This window comes from Natrix helvetica (assembly GCF_964273705.1).
Source record: "Natrix helvetica genome assembly, chromosome: Z".
Classification (NCBI taxonomy): Eukaryota; Metazoa; Chordata; class Lepidosauria; order Squamata; family Natricidae; genus Natrix; species Natrix helvetica.
In genome coordinates, this window is record NC_138554.1 from 119,705,984 (window position 1) to 119,731,364 (window position 25,381).

Consider the following 25,381-nt stretch of genomic DNA (forward strand, 5'->3'; position numbering starts at 1 on the left):
TTGGTTTTAAATCTTGGAGGGGGGACGAAAGGGTCGGGCAAAGGCGAGATTGCTTAGAGAAATCTTTTATCCCCCTCCCAGCAGAGATTGGATACAGAGAGATTTGCCTGATGACACTGCTTTTGATATACAGGAGAGCAAACAACGTACTCTTTTGAAACCTTTCTTTTCGATCCTCCAGGAGGAACAAAAAGAAAACAAAATGGTCAGGAACAGAACAACGTGCACTGAGTGAAATGACGATCATGTAACTGAGGGTCATAAATGGGTCAAAAAGTTATTTTTTCAGCATAGTTATAACTACAAATAGTTGCTGAACGAATGGTCAGTAAGCTGGGACTACTTGTACTTCTTACTGTGTAATAAAGTTGCTTATTAAAAAATTACAGAACTTAGGACCAGTATTGACAATAATACAGTCTGTATGTTTAGCTTGATATTCTTTTCATTCTTATATCTTTCTAGGTGTTCTGTTGGTAGGTCCACCTGGTACTGGCAAAACTCTGCTTGCCAGGGCTGTGGCAGGAGAAGCTGATGTTCCCTTCTATTACGCTTCTGGGTCTGAGTTTGATGAGATGTTTGTTGGAGTGGGAGCCAGCCGTATTAGAAATCTATTTAGTAAGTTTTGGGTTTTTCCTTGAATCCCTTTAGTGAAAATATCATCAATGCCTCAACATCTTATTAGTAAATAGCATCAGTTCCTTATTAGTAAATGGGTAACATATATATTTTTGTTAACTACATTAGAAATTAGTGAACATCACAATAACTCAATTTGTGGGGTTATTCAGAGAATAGCTTTTGTGAATAAAGAAAATGCATAATGATAGTCAGAAAAATCTCCTGACTTTTGTACTAGAAACCAATGGAGACAAAGATTCTAAAGAATTTGACGTGTTATTTTCTTAGAGGAAGCAAAAGCAAATGCCCCTAGTGTTATATTCATCGATGAATTAGATTCGGTTGGTGGCAAACGAGTTGAATCTCCAATGCATCCCTACTCAAAGCAGACTATAAACCAGCTCCTTGCTGAAATGGATGGGTAAGTTTTGATTTTTTGTCTAACTAAAATTTTAATTTCATTTTAGTACGAGCAGTGGGTGTTGAACCAAGTTGTACAAAACATTTCGGATTTGAAATGTTTTATATATGTCTAGAAGTGAACATGATCCATAAATATTGAGAAATCTTTTTATTCTTCTTAGGAGGGAAAGTTATTTATTTTGGCCGTAGGATCCATAAACTCTTTTGTACTTAAATATATGGATTTTGGGGATTTGGGGTGAGGGCAAAATCCTACTCAAGAGTTAAGGACAGTGCAGACATTCAAGTGGGGGAGTAGTATTAAAATCACAAATGGGTGAAAAGTAGGATGGTGCATTCTTCAAAAACAATTCAGCTTAAGTATTTTGAACCTTACATAAGAAAAGCAGCTTTTTGATACTTGAGAAATTTGCCCATTGAACAATGCCTATATTCATACAAGGTCTGAAAAATATATTGCTAATCATTCTCCAAGCATGTACACCTGTATTCAAAAACTAATTTTCAGGGTTTTCCCTATTTCTTTCATTTTAAAAGTTGAACTATCCTTTTGTTAAAATCCAACTGGTATTGGCTGCTATTGCATGCACTGAATATGATTAAAAATAGTTATTCTGTGATGCACAATGTCAGATGCTCAAGGAAGTGTTGGCTTCAATTGGAAAAAAAATCCTCTACTACTAGATTTGCCTATAAAATAAATGAAGCATTCTTTGCAAATCCACTGAATAGAATATGACTTGCTAGATCTAAATAACTAGGGAAATATCACTGTAAGTATATTAATTACTTCTTTTTTTCTTTTGAAGCTTTAAATCTAATGAAGGAATCATTATCATTGGTGCAACAAATTTCCCTGAAGCACTAGATAAGTATGTCTGTGTACATGTGCGTATGTGCGTAAAATACAACTTTGAATGATTTGATTTGTGCAAATAAGGCTTTGGTAGTTTAGGACAGTAATAAGGATGAACAATTAATAATCCTGCTAATATTCCTTGATTTCATAATTAAGTAATTAAGAAAACAGCTATATTTTGCTGGAGCAACCATTCTAAATGGAAGTTCTTAACTGAAAATAATACAGATTTAAATGCAGTTAGTACACTAGAAATATAGCTGTGTAATATTGGTTCTTAAGTAGTCTTTCAAGAGATTCTTGTGCTCATAATTATTGTGAGATTTTCTGTGGAAAGCATTTAATTGTGCAAACTGACTTTAGTGGAAATTACAAATGTATTAGCAACTTTTCGTATTAAATTGCCTTTTAAAATATTTTAATATAAAAAAATAACCAAGATTATTAAATCATTCACAATATTTTTTCCTTCCCTATTTAGTGCTTTGTTACGCCCTGGCCGCTTTGACATGCAAGTTACAGTTCCCAGACCAGATGTCAAGGGACGAACAGAAATTTTGAAATGGTATCTTAATAAAATAAAATATGATAAGTGTAAGTGCTGCATTTTTTAAATAAAAACATAGAATTGCTAGCAGGCTGGCTACATAAGAAATGCATGCTGATTGAGATTCAAGATCTTCTCATTAATATGAATATTTGTGCTTAATAGAACATACTCAGTTAAAGGCTAGAGGTCTGCTGTTTGAAGATTTTATAACTATCTTTACAATTAAATTTTATCAAGTGAAAACTAAATTAAAAATTGATGCAATGCTTGCTGCACTGAGGAACTACTGTATATTTTTAAGAAAAGGAAAGAAATTGGTTCAATCATTTGAACAATTCTATTTGTTTCTCATGTCACAGTTCTTATTCAAATATTATGATTATAAAAATGATAAATTCTTAAAGCTGGATTATCATAAATAGTGTATGCAATGCAGAACTCGGCATCTTTACGTTTATTGTTTGTGCTAAATATTGCCTGAATATTAACCTCAATTTGGATTAACAAATACAAAAATGTGTCTTTGTTTGCACAGCTATTAATCCAGAAATCATTGCCAGAGGGACAGTAGGTTTTTCTGGAGCTGAATTGGAAAACCTTGTGAATCAAGCTGCATTAAAAGCAGCAATTGATGAAAAGGACATGGTTACTATGAAGGAGCTAGAATTTGCAAAGGACAAAATTGTCATGGGTAGGTAGTATATTTTAAAATCACTTATTTATATTTGTCTCCAAAATTTGGTTGATTGCATGTGATCATGTTATATCAAAATTTACAGAATCATTGTATGGGATAATTTTTACAGAGATGTGAGATTCTTACATATATTAAATAGCATTCGTGAGTTGAAAGCTTTATTTGGATTGTTTATTTTCAGGGAAACCACACCACAGCTGTTAATAATATAATATTTATACAATAAGCTTCAGAAATAAGTTTAATTAAACAGACCTTACAAATAACACTATTTAGGGAGTGAGATGCAGGGAATATAAGGGGCTTGGTTTAGGCTCTGTGTTTAAGACTTTTCTATGCATCTGTATGGCATATATAGATTTTGTGGCCTGCCATGGGTGCTACTTTTCTTATGTGAATAAGGCATGGAGTTCATATTGGCCTTGAATGATAGCTGGGCTGCCATGAGGCTTGGTGAGCTCCTAGCCAGGATTGATAAGGGGAAGATTTAGAGTCTGCTGTGGTTTAGCAGAACCCTAAAATGGTTCTCCCCCTAGCACAGAAATGGATGATGTTTTGGCTGATCTAGAGAAAAGTCAAGCAGCACTGAGCACACCCCACACTTTTTTTTTCTTTTTCTCTCTCTTGTCAAGCCCAGAAAAGGGAAGAGGGAGGCAGAAAGGGAGAGGAAGTAGGAGAAGTTGAGGGGGAAAGCCCCTGGTAGGGAGAAATGGGAAGTAACCTAACACACCTGTAGTGTTTTTTGTTATCATTGTTATAAATATCTTCGGTGAATACTGTCTATAACAAAAAGACTGTCATATGTTTCTTTGTCCATTGCCACCTTTGATTCATAATATACCTGCAGTCCAAAAATGAATCTAGCCTGAAATGCAACTGTGAAGCCTCTGAAATATAATAAACGTCCAGCAAATCTAGAGTGAACACAAATCTTTTGAATTCTGATCGTCAGTATCAATCATATACAAAATGGAAATTTTTATACATAATAAATAGATCTGAGATTTATAGAAATGTAGACTATCTTAGAAAAAAATGAAATGATGGAAGGGAGTAGAAAAAAAAGCAGACTAAGGATATTCATTATTAATGGAATACTGACTGGTAAAGGGACGGGGCAGATAGTAAGAGGAAAGGGAATAAAGACAACGTGAGTGAGTCACTAAAATCCTGAAAAGAAGATACTGTTCAGTTTTTGTCAATATACTGTAATTGAAAGGTTGTTAAAGTTCTCTTGATTTATTTTAATTTCAGGTCCTGAGCGTAGAAGTGTAGAAATTGGTGATAAAAATAAAACAATTACAGCATATCATGAATCTGGGCATGCAATTATTGCATATTATACCACAGATGCTATGCCAATCAATAAAGCCACAATTATGCCACGAGGACCAACACTTGGACATGTAAGATTTTGAATAGTAGAAAACACTGCTTACCTTGTTGATTTTAATAGGGCTGTTTGAAGGGATTCACGAAGTATGTAATTTGATGGGTTATATAAATCTTAGCGTATGATTGTGCTGTATACATTTCTTCTTCGAATCTGGAATAGTGTATAGCCCTAGAGTTTAACAATTTTACAACTTAGAAATTCTTAGAGATTTTTTCTTGGTCCAATGATGCCAAAGACTACAAAGATAGTTTTTTATGTAAGATATTCCTTAAAGCAGGGGTGTCAAACAGGCGATCCGCAAGCCAGATGTGTCACACGCAGGCCACGCCCACCCCAGCTCTGGGATTGGGGAAAACATTGTGAAATGTCACGTGACAGCAATGTGATGCCACACATTTGACACCCGTACCTTAAAAGAATTGGGCACCAAATCACACTATCTAAACTAGTTATGATTTAAAGCAAAATACGTTAAGTGATCATAGTTATTTTTATTGGTAAGCTTCAGGGAAAGCATTTCATTAGTTTTGATTATTTCCAGATTGCTCCACAATAATTACCTTAGCACAATTTTGTATAACACTATAGGACTGCAAGGATGATAGTATTAACAATGTTAACTTACTGAAAACTATTAATAACAGTAAACTTGTATTTATAAAGAATTATTTTTTATTGGGTTACCTATTGTAACTACATTGATTATTTTGCACATTTCTTTAAAGTCACAGTATTTTCTAGTTCCTTTTCAGTACTGTGAGTCTGTGTAAACATGCTATCTGCCAGTCCCACAATCAAATGTGCTGGATTTGGTTCTTAGGAAATGGTGTGGTAAGACAATAAATGAGAATATTGGCAGTTGGTCATCTCATTTTATTTTCTGTGACAAAGCTTCCTCTCGAACCCCTTTGAAATACCATGACAGTGATATTTTGGAGCCCTTCATGGATTTCTTACTTGCAAAATATGCTGTGAGGAAACAGCATATTTTACAAACAAGAAAAGCTTGCAGAGGGCTCAAAAATGTCTAGGCACTTAGAATCCTTAAGCGTTATCACTTTAACAAGCAGAACAAATCAACTGGCAGCCATTAAACCTGATTTATTGGTTTTGCTCAACTTAATGTGTAATTTTGTATTAAAGGTTTCTATGTTGCCAGAAAGTGACAGATGGAATGAAACTAGGTCTCAGTTGCTTGCCCAGATGGATGTCAGTATGGGGGGAAGAGTAGCAGAAGAACTCATATTTGGCAGTGAACACATCACAACAGGTTAGTCAAAATTAAGATAATGCACAAAGGGAAAATAGTGTTTTGTTTCAAACTTGGAACAGTTATTTCTCTGAGATTGTAGACTTAGTCTTCAATTTACAACCATTTGTTTAGTTACAACACCACTGGAGAAAAATGACTTATGACCGTTTTTCACACTTATGACCATTGTAGCATCCCTATGCTTACGTATCAAAATTTGGCTGCTTAGCAGCTGGCTCATATTTATGAAGTTGTAGTGTCCTGGGGTCATGTGATCATCGTTTGCAACCTTCTGACATTCTGAAAAAGTCGATGGGGAAGCCAGATTCACTTAACAAAGAGTTATTGAACTAGCAGCTACAGTTATTCCCTTAACAATTGTGGCAAGAAAGGTCATAAAATGGGGCAAAACTCATTTAACAACTGTCTCACTTAGCAATGGAAATTTGGATCGTAACTGGTTGTAAGTCTAAGACTATCTGTACAGAGTTTTCAGGTCAGGTACAGTTTTATTGAACCAGAACCCAAATCACTTTAGTTTTAGATGCAACTGACAGAGTGACTAAAGCAAGGCTGGTATGCATCACTCCTGCTTTTCTCCCAGCAACTTCTGATGAGGCACATACCACTGTCCACTGGTTTTCCAAATGCCTTCCCTTCTTCCTCAGCTGTTACAAGTGCCTCAATTTGGTATATCCCAACAGCTGTCTTCCTTCTTGCCTCCTTCAGTAATCACTGTCAGTGTCCCAGCACAGCACAATAATATAACTACTCATTCTCCAATCTTCCCAGTATTTCACCTCCCTTCTTCCTGGCCCCATTCATACATCCTGGTCTTTTCCTGCATTCTCTTCTTTGAACATTTCTCCCAGGAACAGATGCATTTAGTTGTGTGACCCATATTTAATTCCACTCATGCACTTAGAACAAAGATTTTAGTTAGGTACAGACTACTCAAATACTCTGTGCATTCCTAGTCAAAACAAGAACTTTCATAATTCATATGTAAGGAGTTTAGCTTTTTGAATTAACGTTATGCTGTTTATAATTATCTAGGTTCTTCTAATGACTTTGAGAATGCTACTAGGATAGCACAACTCATGGTGACCAAATTTGGAATGAGTGACAAGGTATAATTACATTTACTCTTCTTTATAATGAATTTGCATTGAAACATTTTCATGTCGTAGATGCACAAATATACAGTGCATTCAGAAAATATTCAGACCACCTTCACTTTTGTCAATTTTGCATACTGATTCTACATTTGTTAAAATTCATTTTTTCTCATTAATCTATACTTAGTAGCCCATAGCAACAAAGTGAAAGCAGAATTTTAGAAAAGTCTGTAAATTTATTTTTTAAAAAACCTGAAATATCACATTGGCATAAATATTCAGATCCTTCATTCAGTACTTTGTTGAAGCACCTTTGGCAACAAAACCTTGAATCTTTTTGAGTATGATGCAACAAGCTTTGCACACCTAGATTGGGGGATTTTCTGCCATTCTTCCTTGCAAATCCTGTCAAGGTTGGATGGTGACCATCGTTGAACAGCCATTTTCAGGTCCCTCCAGAGATGTTCAATAAGATTCAAGTCTGTGTTCTGGCTGGTCTACTCTAGGACATTCATAGTGTTGACAAGTGTATTGTTTGGACTGTGTGCTTAGAATCATTACCATGTTGGAAAGTGAACCTTCGGCCCAGTGCTGTGGAACAGGTTTTCATTGAGGGTATCCCTGTACTATGCTCCATTCAGCTTTCCCTCAACTCTGACCAGTCTCCCAGTTCCTGCTTCTGAAAAACACCCCTACAGCATGATGCTTCTGCCACCACCATGCTTCACTATTGGATACTGAGTAGGTGATGCAAATACAACATCCTCCAGACATAACGTTTAGAATTGAGGACAAACAGTTCAACCTTGGTTTCATCAGATCAGAAAAGTTCTTCAAAGTCTGAGAGTCCTTCAGTTACTTTTTTGTAAACTCCAAACTGGCTTTCATGTGTTTTGCACTGAGAAGAGGCTTCCGTCTAGACTCTAGCCCAGTGATGGCGAACCTATGGCACGTATGCCACAGGTGGCACGCGGAGCCATTTGTCAGAGCATGCGAGGCGCTGCCCTGTCAACTGGCCAGCACACATGTGCACGCTGCCCAGCTGAGTTCACCCTTTTTAAAAGCCATTTTTCGCACTCCCCAGGCTCTCCCCCGCTCCCCCCCGGAAGCCGCTCCCCCCGGAACCTCCCCCGCTCCCCCCCGGAAGCCCTCAGGAAGCGTCAGGGAAGCTCCAGACAGTCCCTGAAGCCTTCGGAGCGCTCAAAACGATCCTCTGAGCAAATCGGAAGTGAGTGACCAGGGCATAAGCAATACATTGAGGAAATTTGCTCATATAAAAAGAATGAATGCGTCCAAATTGCAAAAGAGATATATGAAGGAAGAGTGAATGGGTTGACAGACGAATGCCAACGCATCTTAAATCTAAGATTTACAAGACAACCATCCACCCTGTTGCACTGTATGGCAGTGAATGCTGGGCAGCAACAACAGGGACAGAAAGCTATCTCCATGCTCTTTTGGATATCCGGCATCTCCCTTCTTGACCACATCATAAATAATACCATTCAACAACGTTTTGGAGTGGCACCAATTATAGAGAAGAGAGAAGGCTGGCTCTGCTGGTATGTCCAGAGAGCAGTACCTTCCACTGTTGCCAAGACAGCCTACCAACTAGAAGTCAATGGCCAGTGACCTTGCGGACGCCCAAAACAGAGATGGGAAGACAAAGTTATGCAAGCTGAGGACCTGCGCCCTGGAGACGCAGCTGACCACGCAAATGATCCGAAAAGCAGACCCTGCATTTGTAGGAATATGCTAGGAGGAGGAGGAAGAAGTGGATATGTTGAGAGGATAGGAAGGATCAAAAAAGTTGTGGTTGCAGCTGATGGGCTCTTTCAAATCAAATAGCAAACAGGTCACAACTCATTTATTTACTTAATGGCTAGTTGCCTTCCACCCATCTCAAACTTCTGCTTTTGATTGCTAGTAGACCCATTTTACTTGCAGCATTTCAGATTGGATACTTAAACTAGAATGAAACAAAAATAGACATCGTTGAACTTCTCAGTAATGTTATCTTCCCTTTTTTGCATTTATTTTACAATTAGATGGCTTAAATGCATAAGTCTTTGAAAGTTTCTGAAATGAAAACAAGTTATTAAGGATGACTCATAAACCTCTTTAAAATTAATTATATGGGGGTTTCGTACTGTAAAGTGTATAACTTTATTTAATTGTTAGTTTGTTTGTTTATTGGCTGCTCATCTTACTTCAAGATAACTCTGGGCGGCTTACAATCATAAACGATAATAACTATATAAATTAAAACATAAATAAGTTAATACAAAATCCAAACACTCTACAACCCAATTAAAAGATGGGGACTAGTAGGATGGGAGCAGATGGAATCTGTTGTTAATCAGACAACCACTGTACAATTCTAGTCACACAAAAGACTAAGTTCCCACAGATAAACTCTTACATAAATATGGAACTGCAGTATTGGGCCGGGGGGATTGTTCAAATTAACAAGTCAGTTGACATGATATGTTGCTGTCAAATATGAATAAGACCCAGTGGTCAGATCCTTCAGATAAAATTATATTTATTACAAGATGCGTAGTGATCAAATTATCTAACAATTATGCTGCATTTGACTTCTTGAAAATGCTAAATAAATAAGCATTTTCTTTTCTCTCTCAAATCATTTCCTTTTTCTATAAGCTTGGTGTTATGACCTTTAGAGAGGCAACAAATTTCAGTCCTGAAACCCAATCTGCAATTGAACAAGAAATAAGAACTCTTTTAAAGGTAAACATTTTAATTCTCTGATTCAAAAGTGGATATTTTATAGATCCTTAATTTTGTTGAATGTTAATATGATTTGCTATAAATATTAATCAGCTAAGGATCTAAAACAGTATGTTATGTTGCTGCTTCATCTTTAATTTATTGCTTATAAATTAAATTATAAATTATTTCAGTAAAGTTGAGATTCTATTTATGTAAGTTGAAAAATTACATACCGTATTTTTCAGAGTATAAGATGCACCAAGATTTTGAAGAGGCAAATTAAAAAAAATAGTTTTGCATTCTGCAAACCTCCCATTTTTCGTGAAAACTGTCCCTTTTTTTTTTAAAAAAAAGGTATGAATAGCCTTTAGGGAGCTTGCAAAGTGCTCCGGGGGGGGGTAGCCCCCTTCAAACAAGCAAAAAATGGCCCTTTTTTTGTGAAAACGGCCCAGTTTTTTGTTTAAAAAATTGCATGCATAGCCTTTAGAAGGCTTATAGAGTACTCCGGGGGGGGGGGGGAATTGAGCAAAAAAGTCCCGTTTTCACTCATTTCTGCCTTCCGCAGCCCCCAGGAACTCTCTGAAAACCTTCTACAGGCTCTGCACAGCCATTTTGGTGAAGGAGTGGAGTTTCGGGAGGCAAAAAATGCTGTATTCAGTGTATAAGATGCTCCCAGATTTTCAGCCTCTTTTTTGAGGGAAAAAGGTCCGTCTTATACTCTGAAAAATATGGTAATTATTGAACTTGCTTGTTTCTTTGCGAGTTTTTAAAATTATTTTTATGGATGTTTATGCATTATACTTCTTATTCCATTCCTTGTGTTCCTTGGTTGTGTTGATATATACTTCAAGAGGATCTGATGTATTTGTATGACGTGTATTTGAATGAGCTACAAATGTTTTTAGATTAATTATAAATAATGTTAGTGGATAATCTTAGGTGTTTTTTTTTCATTTGCTGTGTTTTGTTGGTATCTTTCTTAATTTAACTTTTTTGTGCTAGGAATCATATGAACGGGCAAAGAGTATCTTGAAGGCCCATGCAAAAGAACACAAGAATTTAGCAGAAGCTTTATTAACCTACGAGACCTTGGATGCCAAAGAAATTCAGATCGTTTTAGAAGGCAAAAAACTTGAAGTGAGATAACTTCTTGTCAAGCTGTCAGTCAAAGTAGTGGCCACTTTATATGGTGTAACTTTCCTGCTGGATGTATGTGTGCTAATAATCATATTTCTTAAAGATAACAACTTGTCTTGTGAGCTTTTGTTCCCCTTACAAGTAGTCCTCGCTTACTGATTACAGCTGAGACCAACAACTCTGCTGCTAAGTGCCACAGTCACTAAGTGAAAAATCACATGACTGTGTCAGATTTATGATGTCACTTCCATTTTTGGTTGTGAATTAATGTAGTAGAGGAAAAGCAGATCTGGGAGGTGGAAGTAAACACGTCAGAAGTTTAAAATCCTTGCTTTGCCACAAGAGATCCAAGTCCAGCCCTTCTAGAATTCTGTTGTAGCACTAATTTAGTGCTGATTTTAGTTGATCAGGTTCTTTTCTATAGGTTGGACTAAATCTTCTATGCTGCAACTTTATGAATAATCCTGATTCTTCGTGCCTGACATTCGCTGCTTTTATTAAGCGAGACATCGTGTGATCTATTGCAATTTCACTTCCATGTTCTCCATTAATTCTGCTGGTTGAAAGTCAGTTGTGAAGCTTGTAAATAATGGCCACATGATCATGAGATACTGCAACAGTTGTAAATGCGAGGATTGGTTGCAAAGCTATTTTTCTTCCAGCTACAGTAACTTCAAGTAGTTGCTAAACAAGGCAGTCAGTAAGCAAGGACTACCTATATTTAATTTTGTTTTTTGTTAGGAGCAAGGTTATAAAAGTAATTTGTCAGGGGTTCTACCAAAACAAAAGACTGAATTTATATACTTCACTGCTAGCTTGTTCAAGTGGATAGGAAAAAGAACTGATAGCTGCTAATTGCGGCATTTGAAATTGCAGAACATACAGTTACAGGAAAATAAGACTTCTGTTTCTAAACCAAAATTTTATAAAGCCTTCATAATTTATAAAACAGGAACTTAAGGGCAGGCACTATAGTAATAGTGCTCTGTCCTCCAGTTGACTTTTAATGTGAGACAAGGAGTTTGAACTCTTAATGGGCCCAAAAATAATAAGGTTCATCTATCTGGAAGATAGAACTTCAGAATGAGTGAACAAGTGAGTTCACTGGACGGTAATATTTGTTACAACTGGAAAAATTGCATTGTCACCTCTAGTGTTGGGGAAATGTTTTCAATTTTATGGAGGTGTGATTTTAGTGCCCCTGTTAAGCTTTTTAAATAGAGAATAGTTATGGAAATTTGAGTCCGTCATTGTGTACTTGGTGGCCCTTTTTAAAATAAAGTCCAATTTTTTATTTCAAAAATTTTAACCTATTTTATAAGCACATGCCATTCAGATATTAAGTGATGATTAAAACATGTTCTAAAAACAGATTAGGGTGGGATTGACTATAGCAATTGAGAATAGCTAATAATAATTACACTGTTTTGTAGGGGAGTTAAGTGTTTAATAGATGGCTCTCCACAATTTTAAGCCCTACACTAATTTTAAAAAGGAGTTAAGTATTTAATAGATGGCTCTCCACAATTTTAAGCCCTACACTAATTTTAAAAAGGAGCTAAATGTTTAATAGATGGCTCTCCACAATTTAAAGCCCTACACTAATTTAAAAAGGAAAGACAGTTCTGTCAGTGAGAAAATAAAACAAGTTTAGCAAAAAAATGGATTTTGAATTACGACTTATGAGGCATTTTGGTGCCTTGTTGATAGTCCAGTTTCATTTGAATTTGTAGATAATTCGTTTTCTTTCAGCAATCCCAGTATTTCAATGGAACTCTTTTCTGCTTTTTCCATATAGTAAACTTGGAAGAACCTCAAGTTCATTTCATTATTGGAATTCCAAACTACTATGCTGTTCCATTATAAATATATACTTTTTTTAGCAATAAACAGTAAAAGATGTGCAAATGCAGCATGTTTAGCACATTTGGGAAATCATATATTTTAATTATGCAAAGTGCTTTTTAAAGTTTTCCTCTTATTGTAAAACTGCTTTTACTCTGGTTGCCCTCATATGTAAATTGAGGTGTATAAAACATATTTTAAATCTGTAAATAAATTTGAGAGTTAAGCAAAATGTGTAATTTTTTAATAGCTTGAATTTCCATAAATCTTTTTTTTTGTGAGAATTTCTGCTACTTTGTTGCTGCTACTTGTTCATAACATAATATGGGGACTTTACAATTTAAGATTGAATTGTTAAATAAATTTCACATTGTCAGTATTTAGATGCTATGGAATCCTGTAACTTCTAACGCATTTTCTCTTTCATGAAACCTTGTTAAGCTTTGAGATGGTGAGAATAACTAGCTAGCAAGTTTCATATGTATGTTCCTGCAAAAGCAAAGAATTAAAACTGGATAGAATATTTTGCTTCATATTTTGTTGCATACACTATTCCCTACACAATAATTTTTCATTTTATTTATTCATTAAATTTATATGGCCTCCCCTCTCATGACTTTCCTTGGATGGCAGAGTATAAAATATGCACACATTTCACCTTACAATACTGAGAGCAATCAATAGAGATTGCCTCAATACCAAGATTTCTGAATACAAACTGATGAAATTTTGGCTCACGACACTAGATTTCACCATGTCTTAAAAGAAGAAAATGTGGATAATTAATCAGGCAATAGCAGAATAATAGAAGACAAAGAATGTAAGATGATCACAAAGTAACGAGCTGAAAATTGGAACATAGCATAAGCTAGCCATCTGATCTAGTACTCCTTGACTTGAGCTCAAAATGTCTGTTGCTAAGTGAGCATTTGCTGAGTTTTCCTGTACACTGCTTGGAGAGTCCAAGCATGGGTTAAATTCTGTCTGACTGCCCTGGACTGAATTGAAAGATCTTTAGCCATGCCTCCTCTTCCGGTTCTCCAGATTTTTCTATCAGTTCTAGCCCAATGAACACGTTTTCAGTGGTTCCAGCATGTCAATAGAAATTTAACCTTTACTTGGACTTTCCAACCAGAAAAAATGTTTTTCCATCCTGCAAGGAAGTAAGGTCTGTTAAAGTTGCTTTTATTTCCCTGGTTTCTGCTTGTTGCCGGCGCTTGATCTGGGCTTCTCCAGGCGCCCGCGGCTTCTCTGACTCTCTGGGCAACGCGAGCTGGCTTGGGAGCCACTGCATTCGCTTTTTGTATGGTGCAGCAGCACTCGTTTCAGTGTTTTGGCGTGACGGTCAGTGGTGTGAGGACCCAGCCATCGCACCATGGCCTTTTACTAATGAAGCGTTCGGCGCGATGGTCAGTGGTGCGAGGACCCAACCGTTCGCGCCATCGCTTCTACTGACTTGAATTTCACGCTGCCTTTTGCCAGTAGTAGTAACCGAGGTGGCCATTTTGAGTGAGGGAAAACTTCCGGTGGCCATTTTGTTCTGCAATTTTGCCGCATTTATCCCTGCACTTTGGAGCGAGCCTTGGACAGTGGTGGCAGCCTGACTTCTCTGTCCGGCAAGCCAGCAGCAGGTCACACACACCCCGCCATTAAGTGGCAATTGCTAAATAACAGCGAGGTGTTGGTCCTTACCTGAGTCCTCTCTCCAGCTGTTCAATCTGCAGGCACTTGGAGGATCTGATCTAGTGCCAGAGATTCCCTCATGGAATAATCTCAGCCATCGACCTCCTCACTTGGGATCCAGCAGCTGCAGCTACTCCAACTGTGTTCCAGGTGGTGAGTGGTGACCAGAATACACCTGCCCACAACACAATGGCAGACAACAATCAGGAGGCAATTCAGCTAGGGCCCTCTAGCAGCAGGAGCCTCACCAGACAGGCTAGCAAAGCAGCCTCAGAGGCCATCAACAAACAGAGCCAGGCAGGGGGAAAGAAAAGGTCAAAGTCCCAAGATCAAGTTGCCCCCAGAAGCCAAAGAGCACCAGAGAAACAACCTGATCTAGTCCAGCAACAACTGGTGGTTAGTTCTCCAATTCCTGCAGAGGAATTACCAGAGGCCCCAGCTCCTACTTATCAGGACCCACCACGGTCAGATAGTGATGATGAGGGCCAGGAATTTTCATCAGATGATTACTCTGACTCAGCCAACTCCCCTAGGCCAGCGAGGCTAACCTTTTTTGTGGAGGGAGTGCAGGGGGCGTGCCACACCCATAATGCAATGCACAACCGCCCCAAGTGCGCATGTGCGCACTACAGACACTCCGCCCCATTTTTTGCATGCTTTTTTTGCCCTCCTCAGGCTCCAGAGACTTTATAGGAGCCTGGGGAGAGCGACAACAGCCTCCCCGCCCCTCCGGAAGCCCTCTAGAAGCTTGAGCGACTTTCAGGACGCTTCCCTGAAGCCTCCGGAGCAGTCAAAACGACCCTCTGAGCAAACCAGAAGTGATTTCCGGTTTGCTCGGAGGGTTGTTTTGAGCGCTCCGAAGCTTGAGGGACCTTCAGGACGCTTCCCTGAAGCCTCCAGAGCAACCAAAACGACCCTCCGAGCAAACCGGAAGTTCGTTCCCGAACTTTCGGTTTGCCCATAAGGCCGTTTTTTTGTGCTCCGGAGACTTCAGGGAAGCTCATGAAGCCTCTGGTGGGCCTTTGGGTGGGGGGCTCTTTTTGCTCTCCTCAGGCTCCTATAAAGGCTCTGGAGCCTGGGGAGGGCGAAAAATGGCTTTTAAAAGGGTGAACTCAGCTGGCCAGCGCACACATGACAAATGGCTCCACGTGCCACCTGTGGCACGCATGCCATAGGTTCACCATCACTGCCCTAGGCCATCCATTGGTGAGAATTTTCATTTGTTTCAGTGCTCCTTGGAAGTAGAGGATTCCCCTCCAGTTCTATCACTGGTTCCACAACATCCTCTGCCCCGCCGGGCCACTAAGCGTAGGTGGCCTGTGGAAGACCAAGGGCCGGCCCTCTCCTTGGAAATGCAGGAGGTTATCACCAAGGCCATATCCCAGGGTATTGCAGAGGGTCTCAAGCAATGTGCCAAGCGATGTTGCAGGGCCAGGTCTTCTTCCTCTAAGACAGCCCCTTCAGAGGCTCCCCAGGGATCCACCTCTCCCCATTCCTCACTGGACAGCGAGGATTCAGCTGTAGATGAGGAAGTCCTTCCAGAGCAGGAGTTCTCAGGGGCCGAGGGAGCGGTCATGGATAAACCAGCCTTCACTGAGTTGTTTAAACATGTTTCATTCAAGACAATCTTGAACAAGGCCAAAACAGCCACCTCTATGGGAGTAAATGCCACCGATCAGGTGACAATAGACCCGTCAGACCCTAGCGAAGGTCTCTGAGGAACCGGTAGTTCTCCAGGAGATTGTGCCAGTTCCTAAATTATTTTTGAACGTAGTGCAGCACCTGTGGGTTCAACCGGGCACTCTAGCCACGCCTGGTAGCAGTGATAAAAAGTTCTATACAGTGGATGCTTCCCTGGAGGAATTGTTAAAATTTTCTCAGGTGGATCCTCTGATACAGGCCCTTACATCCTCCTTAGTTTTACCTTCTGATCTATTAGAGGGTTTGAAAGCGGAGGATAAGAGATCAGAAAAGGCTTGTCACAAGACCCATCAGGCGGCTGCCTGGGCCATCAAGACGGCCACTTCAGCGTCCTTTATGTCCAGGGCCTCTCTTCTCTGGCTCAGACATATTTCTGCTAAGCTTCCGGCAGGGAGCACCAAATTGAGGCAGGAGTTTAATAAGGTTTTAGTGGCAGCTGAATACACTGCGGATGCCACCCTCAACTCCGCCAAGTTTGCTTCCAGGGTTCTGGCCTCTAATGTCACCACTAGGATGCTCTTGTGGCTTTCTCACTGGAACACAGTCATGAGGTCCAAGTGGAAGTTGGCCTCTGCCCCCTTTAAGGGAGGGAAGCTTTTCGGGGAACCCCTAGAACCTGTCCTAGTCGAGAACAAGGACAAAAAGAAAGTCATGCCCTCTGTCACTAAGGAGACAGAGCGCAAAGGTTCTGGTTATTTCAGGAAGCAATCCTTTTGTTACTCAGAACCGTCCACTAGCACCGGTCAGTACCACTGTCTGTACAATCAAGGACAGGACCGGTCACAGGACTGTCAGCTCTTTTAGGACAGGGACAGACAACAGCCCTTCTCCAAGCGGGCTTTTCATGGCAGATCAGGCTCTAGGCCTTTCTATCGCTATAAGTGACAGCCAGCTGACGGTCCCCATCGGGGGGCGCCTGCAACTATTTCAGACCCGATGGGAGCAGACAATGTCAGACTCGTGGGTTCTTCAGACAATCCGTCTGGGTCTGACCCTAGACTTCATTTTCCCTCCCACCCAGCCACTTCATCCGCTGCCCCACCCTTCTTCCCCAGCCAAAAGTCCCTAATGGAGCAAGAGATCCAGCACCTTTGCGATAGGTGGAGATAAGGGCAATAGAATCAGTATCAGCAGGTCAAGAAGGGTCAGGTTTTTACTCAATCCTGTTCCTAGTCCCAAAAAACTCAGGAGGGTGGAGGGGGATATTAGACCTAAAGAGATTAAGCTACCACCTAGTGTACAAACGTTTCGAAATGCAGTCCCTCCAGTCAATCTTGAGCTGCATCAGGCCAGGAGATCTTCTAACATCAATAGATCTCAGAGAAACATATCTTCACATCCCTGTTTGCAAGGCCCATCGCAGGTTCCTGAGATTCTACTATGCAGGAATGCACTATCAATACAGGGCACTGCCGTTCGGCCTGTCATTGGCCCCCAGAACATTTTCAAAGATCCTGGCAACTGTGGTGGCGTCCCTGAGGTTGTGTCCAGTGAGACTTCAAGCATACCTGGACGACATCATCATACAATCACCGTTCCGCCAACAGGCGGTCAGTGACCTCCAGATAACCATGAGAGCCCTGCAAGTCCACGGGTTGTCAATCAACATGGACAAGTGCCACCTCACCCCCACCACCAGATTGCTGCATCTCGGTGCCATCATAGACACTGTAAGTTGCCAAGTCTTTCTATCGCAGAGCAGATCTCCAGTCTCAGACAACTGATTCTTTAGGTGAGAACCTCACAGACCGCGCCCATAGTCCTGCTGTTGAAGCTCTTAGGCAAGATGATCTCTTGTCTTTTGCTAGTACCATGGGTGAGACTGCACCCACGACACTTGCAATGGTGCCTTCTACCCTATCAATTGGCCAAGAAGAGCAACTCCTCATCTTCGATCCTGATTCCCTTCAGGGGCCAACAGTCCCTGCGGTGGTGGGACTCTCCGGCGCTGGCCAAGGGCAGCCTCTTCCGCGAACCGCATCGCCTGACCATCACTACGGATGGCAGCCTATTTGGATGGGGGGCATATCTGGATTCTCAGGTCGCCCAGGGCAAGTGGTCTGAAGCGATCTCAAAGACAGCCTAAATTGGCTGGAATTGAAAGCGGCAAGACTAGCTCTTATTCACTTTCTACCAACCATCCAGGGCCAACACGTGATGCTACTGACGGACAATGTGGCCACCAAGACACATGTTAACTGCCAGGGGGGTACTCACTCCAACTCCCTAATGGCAGAGGCAGAACGCCTGGGGAAGTGGGCGGAACATCTGTCATCCCTTCGAGCAGAGCATATTTCCGGGGTGAGCAATGTCCAGGCAGATTAGTTGAGCAGGGCCACAATCGATCATTCGGAGTGGCTCCTGCATCCGTACTTCTTCTTCAAGATCACCCGGAGGTTTGGCCTTCCCTCAGTCGACCTGTTTGCCACCCCAGAGAACAGTCACCTCCCTTGCTTCTTCTCCAGGTACAAGTCCCCGGGGGGCAGAGGAGGTCAACGCTCTTCTTTGCCACTGGCCACCAGGCCTCCTCTATGCGTTTCCACCACTGCCTCTCCTTTCCAGTGTCATCTGAAAGATCCTCACAGAATGGGCGGAAGTTCTTCTTGTAGCACTATTTTGGCCCATACGGGCCTGGTTTGCCGACCTTGTGAGCCTCTCCATCACCAAGCTGTGGAGGATTCTGATTGTCTCTCAGCCAAGGGGCTCTATCACATCCGGACCAGGGGTTGGTGGCCAACACGTTGCGGCGCCAAGGTGTGGCACTGTCCACTGTCCTCGCTCCCAGCAACCATCTATCCCTAGTACGTCATTCCAAGGTCCGCAGCTTCCTGAAGGGAGCTTCCAACTTATGCCCCCCGGTCATTCATCGATACCTGACCTGGGAGTTGAATGTTGTGCTTCTGGCTCTAGTCGAGGCTCCCTTTGAGCCGATTCATACTTGTGATCTGAAGCACCTAACCCTCAAAACAGTATTCCTGACTGCAATCACCTCTGCACGTAGGATTTCGGAGATAGCAGCCTTGTCAGTCAGGGAAGACTTGTGCATCATACATCCAGACAGAGTCGTTCTCCGCTTGGGTCCTTCCTTTCTTCCGAAGGTCAATTCTTGGTTTCACTGGAGCCAGGAAGTCATCCTTCCAGACTTTTGTCCACACCCAAGGCATCCTACGGAACGCAGATGGCACAAGCTGGATGTGCGTCGAACCATTCGCAAGTACATCAACAGCACCGCAGCATTCAGGCGATCAAAATCACTTTTCCTTTCCTTTCAACCTGCTACCATGGGGCGAAAAGTCACCTCCGCCACCATTGGCCGATGGTTGCGTGCTTGCATCACCCTTGCCTATCAGCTTCAGTCCAAACAGGTACCATCGACCCATTCTACAAGGAGCGCCACATCCACAGCAGCCTGGGCGACGCAAGCACCCATAGAAGAAATCTGCAGAGCGGCTACATGGGTTTCACCATCCCAGTTTGCCCGTGCTTACAAATTGGACAAGTTTGCATCAGCAGAAGCAGCCTTTGGGAGACGAGTCCTTCAGGGTATTCATACCACTGTGGAGACTATTGATTCAGGTTCTTCCTGCCCTAGTGACATTTAGCTTGGGTATGTCCCATGCTTGGACTCTCCAAGCAGTGTACAGGAAAATGACCATTGGCTTACCTGAAGGGTCCTTTTCTGTACACTGCGAGGAGAGTCCAACCCCGCCCTAGGGTCTCTCTCACAGCTTCCATGTGTACACACATTGCACTTCTTGATGTGGATTGGTGACTTTATTACTGGACTTGACTTTTACAATCTATATTGACTTGAACTAAGTTTAGACTCAATGGAACCACGTTTGAACAGTGTTACAGGTCCACGCCTTCATCGAAAAATCTGGAGAGCCGGAAGAGGAGGCGTGGCTAAAGATCTTTCAATTCAGTCCAGGGCAGTCAGACAGAATTTAATCAATGCTTGGATTCTCCTCACAGCATACAGAAAAGGACCCTTCAGGTAAGCCAATGGTCATTTTGCACCATTTTATAACCTTACAATCTTTCTTGCCATATTTGTTAAGTAAATCACTGCAGTTAAGTTAATAACACAGTTGTTAAATGAATCTGGCTTCCCCATTGACTTCTCTTGTCAGAAGGTCGCACATGACCCAAGGACGTCATATATATGAGTCAGTCTGGATTTGTATCATGTGACCATAGGGGGGGTGCTGTAACAGTTGTGTGAAAAATGGTCATGTAACATTGTAACTGAATGGTCATTAAATGAACTTAGTTATCAGCACACTTAGGGCCAAACCAAAAATTCTTGGAGAATAGTTAAAAACTCTGCATTGACAAAATTCGATCTGACAGATAAAAGAACCCCATACTTCTTAGATCCTGCACATATATTAAATCAATATATTATGACATCTTAGGTTCTTGGGAAGAACTTGATGCGTATGAAGGCCAACCTCCGCTAAAGAAATTGGAGCCCTGATTTCCTACGCTTAAAACTTAAACCAGCTTACATTCTGTGACAATATCATCAAGCAACAATATCTGCATGTCCAGGTACTTGGGAAGAACTGGATAAAAATATAACCTATTGAATATAAATGACATTAACAAGCACTTTAAACCAAAATAGGTGTAGCACAGAACAGTAATTACAATAAGCTGAGTCACATGCAACACATTTCTTTTGAGATTTCTGCCCTTTTCGTTTCTTTAGGTAGCAAGTGCCACCTTCCAGCTTCTCTGATCTGTAAGAGGTAAAGGGGATTTATATATTTATCCAATTTATATAACCATCCATTCAGTCAAGAAAACCTGAGCAGCAAACAAAATAAAAACAAGAAAAACAAATTAAAATAAACAAACCTACTAGAGTTGCTTTGAGACTCAATAAAAATAAAAAAGCTACACATGTTCTTCAGTGCCAGAGCGACTGCTAACATCCTGGCTCCAATTCATTTATTAAATTTATTTGCCATTCATCTTGCCATGAGGGCTACTCTAAGCAGCTTACAACAGTGGAATATAAAATTATTAAAATATAACCATAGTAAGACAATGAAACAATAAAAATAAAACAATACAGCAATCTGAATTAAAAAGGATGGGCAGGGAGGAAAAAGGATGTGCAACAGAGGGAGGTGTCTGATATTAGTCTAATAGCCGCCTCTAGTGTGGCACTCCCCTCATTAGGTCACGAGGGCTACCAGCAGAGCCAAGTCTTCAAGCTCTTACAGAAGGAGGGTAGGGACAGACCTCACCCCAGGGAGTAAGATGTTCAAAAGGGATGGCACTATGGCAAAAAAAGAAAAAGGCTCCTCTCCTTGATCTTGCCAGCCCGAGTTCCTTGACCAATGGGATCTGCAGGGTTCCCCTGCCCACATACTAGAACATGCCTGTCTTAGCGGGATGAGACAGTTCATCAAGTAAGCTGGATCTAAGCCACGGAAGGCTTTCAAGGTTATAAGCAACCTCTTGAACTATAGGTAAATGTTCCCCTCACACATATGTGCTAGTTGTTCCCGTCTCTAGGGGGCAGTGCTCATCTCCATTTCAAAGCTGAAGAGCAAGCGCTGTCCGAAGATATCTCTGTGCTCATGACTAAACACTGAAGGTGCATAGAACGCTGTTACCTTCCCACCAAAGGTGGTTCCTATTTTTTTACTTGCATTTTTACTTGCTTTTAAACTGCTAGGTTGGCAGAAGCTGGGACAAGTAATGGGAGCTAACTCTGTTTTGCGGCACTAGAGATTCGAACCACCGAACTGCCAACCTTACTGATTGACAAGCTCAGTGTCTTAGCCACTTAGCCACCGCATCCCTCTCCCCTGAGCCATCACATCTCTCTTGAACTAAACCCAGAAGCAAACTGGCAGTCAATGCAAATTGCAAAGCAGCAGTGCAACATAGGCGATTTTAAGCCCCCCCAGAGATGTTTGGTACTGCTGCACCAATGCCTGACAGTTGAACTGCCCTGTGTTATGGGGCAAATCTGATGCAGCCAGACTGTTAAGAGACAGAGAATGCTGGAATGGTGTAGATGAGGCCAACTGTGGAGAAGAAGACATGATGGCAAAAAAGAAGAGGTTGGAAAGCCTCATTATACTGAATTTAGAAAACAGCTGGGAAAGGACTTTGGTCTTGGAGGTGAGCAAGCAGATTTCAAGCAAAACCCTGGTCGTCTTCCATCTCTTAATTGCTAATTTCTAAGATTACATGGAAGGCAGGTAAATATGGAGGTCACTGGATTATTGTAAGTAAAAATGGCTCTGTGAGCCACCTGGCTTAGCAGCCTGCTGATGTACAGGTAGCCCTTGGTTATTGATGGTAATTGGGACTGGACTTCACCCATTGATTCCTGCTGCAGATGGTGTTTTCCATCCTTTGAGGCCTATCTTTTAGAGTCAGTGAAAATGAATACAATTGTAGGTCAACTTCACAAAGCTTTTTATTGATTGAGAAATGAAAACTGCTGTAAATAATATGGTGGATAAGCTGACTTTTAAAAAAGAATTAGATTGGAACAAGAAACTTTGATTATCTATGCTATGTAATGACATTATTCTGATATCCAAAAACTGATAGGATCTGTAAACTCCAGTTAAGCTATGGAGTACAATGAAAAAAAATAGATTAAAATTACTGTAAATATAAAGATCAAACTAGTGACACAGGTACAACAATCAACAATGTCAAGGACTGTGAAAATATTAAGAGTGGTGGATATTCTGCCTTTTAGAATCCACCATTAACAGCAAAGAAAAAAGTAGTCAGAATACATTGCAATTATAATTTAAATACAAAGTCTGTCTTTAATAAACATCTTGTTTGTAAATTGCCTAGAAGCATCAGGTTCTGCATGCTTTGAAACAGAATTCTGATGGTGATGAATCATTGGGCTGAAAGCTCTTATGTTCCTATAAAATTATCTTTGAAACCTGAGAGGTGACAGAATTCCCAACTCAATTACACTGTAATTGTTAATCAGTAGGATAAGAAGAGGCTCTGTGAATTACATCAAAATGAAGGTTACCTTCCTTTCCTATTTTTGCCAAGCTGATCCACTGCATCCCTAAACTGCTATGATCTCATTGTGCATACTGATTCTAATAATATAGTCTTTTGTCTAGTAGAAAGATAGATTTTAATGTAAACTGTAACTTACATAAAAATAAACTTACCTCCTGGAGTGATGAGTGGTGGTGGTTAGAATCCAAGCAAATATTGAAAAAATATTTTTAAAAGTTCACAGAATAAATTTACAAACCTGAAATTTGCATCTGTTTATTAAATCTTCAGTTGATCTCAGAATGAGGTTGCCTCAAATAATTTCAGCAATTTTAACTGTAGCAAAATATTCCTAATGAATCCAGGGTTAAATTTGTAATTATTTAATCGAGATCATTACTCCAATTAATAGCTTCGTAGTGTCATCAAGGAGTAGGAAATTTTATAGATGGAGATAGCCTTCTGACTGTGGATGGCCAAGTTGTACTGTATAAAAGAAAATTCCCTTTTCCTATGATCAAATCAAGAGGAATGCAACATAAACCAGACAATAATGACTTTAATCTGAGCAAATGCTCATCATGTATCAGTCTCAGAAAGGAACTGATTTACATAGTCAATAATGCTGGAATATATGTCACAGTCCTATTGCTAGTTGTAATAATAATAATGGTGATCCCAGTGACGTGCAGTCAGGTGAGGCAGAGGAGGCACAGCCTCACCACTGTCATCATGAAAAGAAAAAAAATGTAAAAGGAAAAAGGCGAGAGCTGCGGTCGGGCTGAGCTGGTTGCTGCCTCACCATGGATGACTCTGCTTAACTGTTTAAAAAAGTGTCTAAAAAACCGCACTCTGCTATGAGGCAGGAGAACTGCATGCCTCATCTAGTCTGACTTTAGGCGTTTTATGATCACTCGAGCAGAGTTAAGCAAGGGTTAAAAGCCTAAAAATTCCTGATGTAGGTGAGGCACACCGTTCTCCTGCCTCATAGTAGAGGGCGCTCATTTGGGCGGGGCTTCTTCAGAGGACCCGAGGCAAGAGCAGAGTTGAAATCATCTCTGAAACAGCTGGAAAAGATATGTGTGGGTCGGAGAGAGGGGGAGGAATTCAAACTTCATCCTCCTGGTGCGGGGCTTTGGGCAAAGGCTGGAGGGAAGGACTCTGCCTTGCTTGTGCTCTCCCTGGAGTATAGTTTGATTGCAGGCAGAGCCATGTTGCCCTTTCAAACCTATAATCAGTGAAGTTGGGATGGATCCTTCCGGGGCTGGGGGAAAGTGTGTGTGCTCCAGTATGGCTCTTTGACTGGCTTCCTGCCTCCTCCTGTGGTCTCCTCGCTGTGCTCTTCCCTCCAATCCAACTGTCTGTGTGTGTGTGTGTGTGTTTGAGAGAGAGAGAGGGGGGGGGAAGGCGGTAGAAGAGATAATCCAATCCGACTTCTGTGTGTGTGTGTGTGTGTTTGAGAGGGGGGAGGGAGGGAGAGGGAGGAAGGAAGGGAGAAGAAAAAGAAAAAGAAAGAAGTCAACTTCTTTCACAAAGGAGAAAAAACAAATGCTGTTGCTTTAAATCGGAACTGAGCATGCCTGGCTGTGGAATTCTGGGAGTTGAAGTCCACAAGTCTAAAAAAATTTGAAATCCACCACTGTGTCAGTGCCTCACCAGCCATAAACCTCACCGCACGTCACTGGTGATCACAATTTGTGGTGTTTTCTGCTGAAGGAAAAAAACAACTGCTTGATCTTTAACAGTCCCTTTTATGCTCTCCCAATCTGTTTCTATAAAACGATATTAATTAGTTCACATTATTCCCTGATAGGCTTTGCAGAAATAAATGAATACTTCCAGTATTCCATGTTTAATATGTAATGCAATGAGGTTCTGCAAAGGGGAAGTGGGAATAAAAGCTGGCCAATAGTGCATTATGTTGCAAATGGTGCAATGTATATGGTATATTCATTTTGAACGTGTTATGAGAACTAAGTAGCCTTCTTTGCACAATGATATTATAATGCATGTGTCACTGTTGGGAGACCAAAACATCTTGATTTAAATACTACTGCATAGTCTTATGGACTGCTTTGTGGGGCCTATACTCAAGGTGAGAGTTAGAGTCAAATCCAAGCATCAAAGGACTTTTGCTATTGGAATCATTACTTACTAACGGTATTCCAAGTAAAATTGAAGTCCAAGTAAATTTAATTATTTTAAATTATTTAAACTCTTGTTTATTTTTATTATTGTACTAGACAATTCTTGACCAGTTGACTCATCCTTTCAGACTTTTTTTTTCTTGCCAGATGCTTCAATGCGTTCAACAATGGCAAATGTTCTAGTGTTCTAATTCTTAAATTGAGGAAAATTTTC

General features: G+C 40.8%; 1 protein-coding gene across 2 annotated transcripts in view; it reads left to right on the forward strand.

The window, feature by feature from the left end:
• The window catches only part of YME1L1 (YME1 like 1 ATPase), a 29,642-nt gene extending 16,779 nt beyond the window's left edge, over window positions 1-12,863 (forward strand). Inside the window, exons 10-20 of one of the 2 annotated variants that reach the window (XM_081932634.1) lie at window positions 466-618; window positions 910-1,042; window positions 1,854-1,916; window positions 2,385-2,497; window positions 2,989-3,144; window positions 4,405-4,556; window positions 5,690-5,816; window positions 6,855-6,928; window positions 9,581-9,667; window positions 10,652-10,786; window positions 12,585-12,863. In XM_081932634.1, the coding sequence (XP_081788760.1) occupies window positions 466-618; window positions 910-1,042; window positions 1,854-1,916; window positions 2,385-2,497; window positions 2,989-3,144; window positions 4,405-4,556; window positions 5,690-5,816; window positions 6,855-6,928; window positions 9,581-9,667; window positions 10,652-10,786; window positions 12,585-12,587 (1,196 nt within the window). In that variant the 3' untranslated portion in view covers window positions 12,588-12,863. Of the gene's footprint in view, window positions 1-465; window positions 619-909; window positions 1,043-1,853; window positions 1,917-2,384; window positions 2,498-2,988; window positions 3,145-4,404; window positions 4,557-5,689; window positions 5,817-6,854; window positions 6,929-9,580; window positions 9,668-10,651 lie in introns of both variants that reach the window. The other variant, XM_081932633.1, reaches the window with a different exon arrangement.
• The last annotated feature ends 12,518 nt before the right edge of the window (window positions 12,864-25,381 follow it).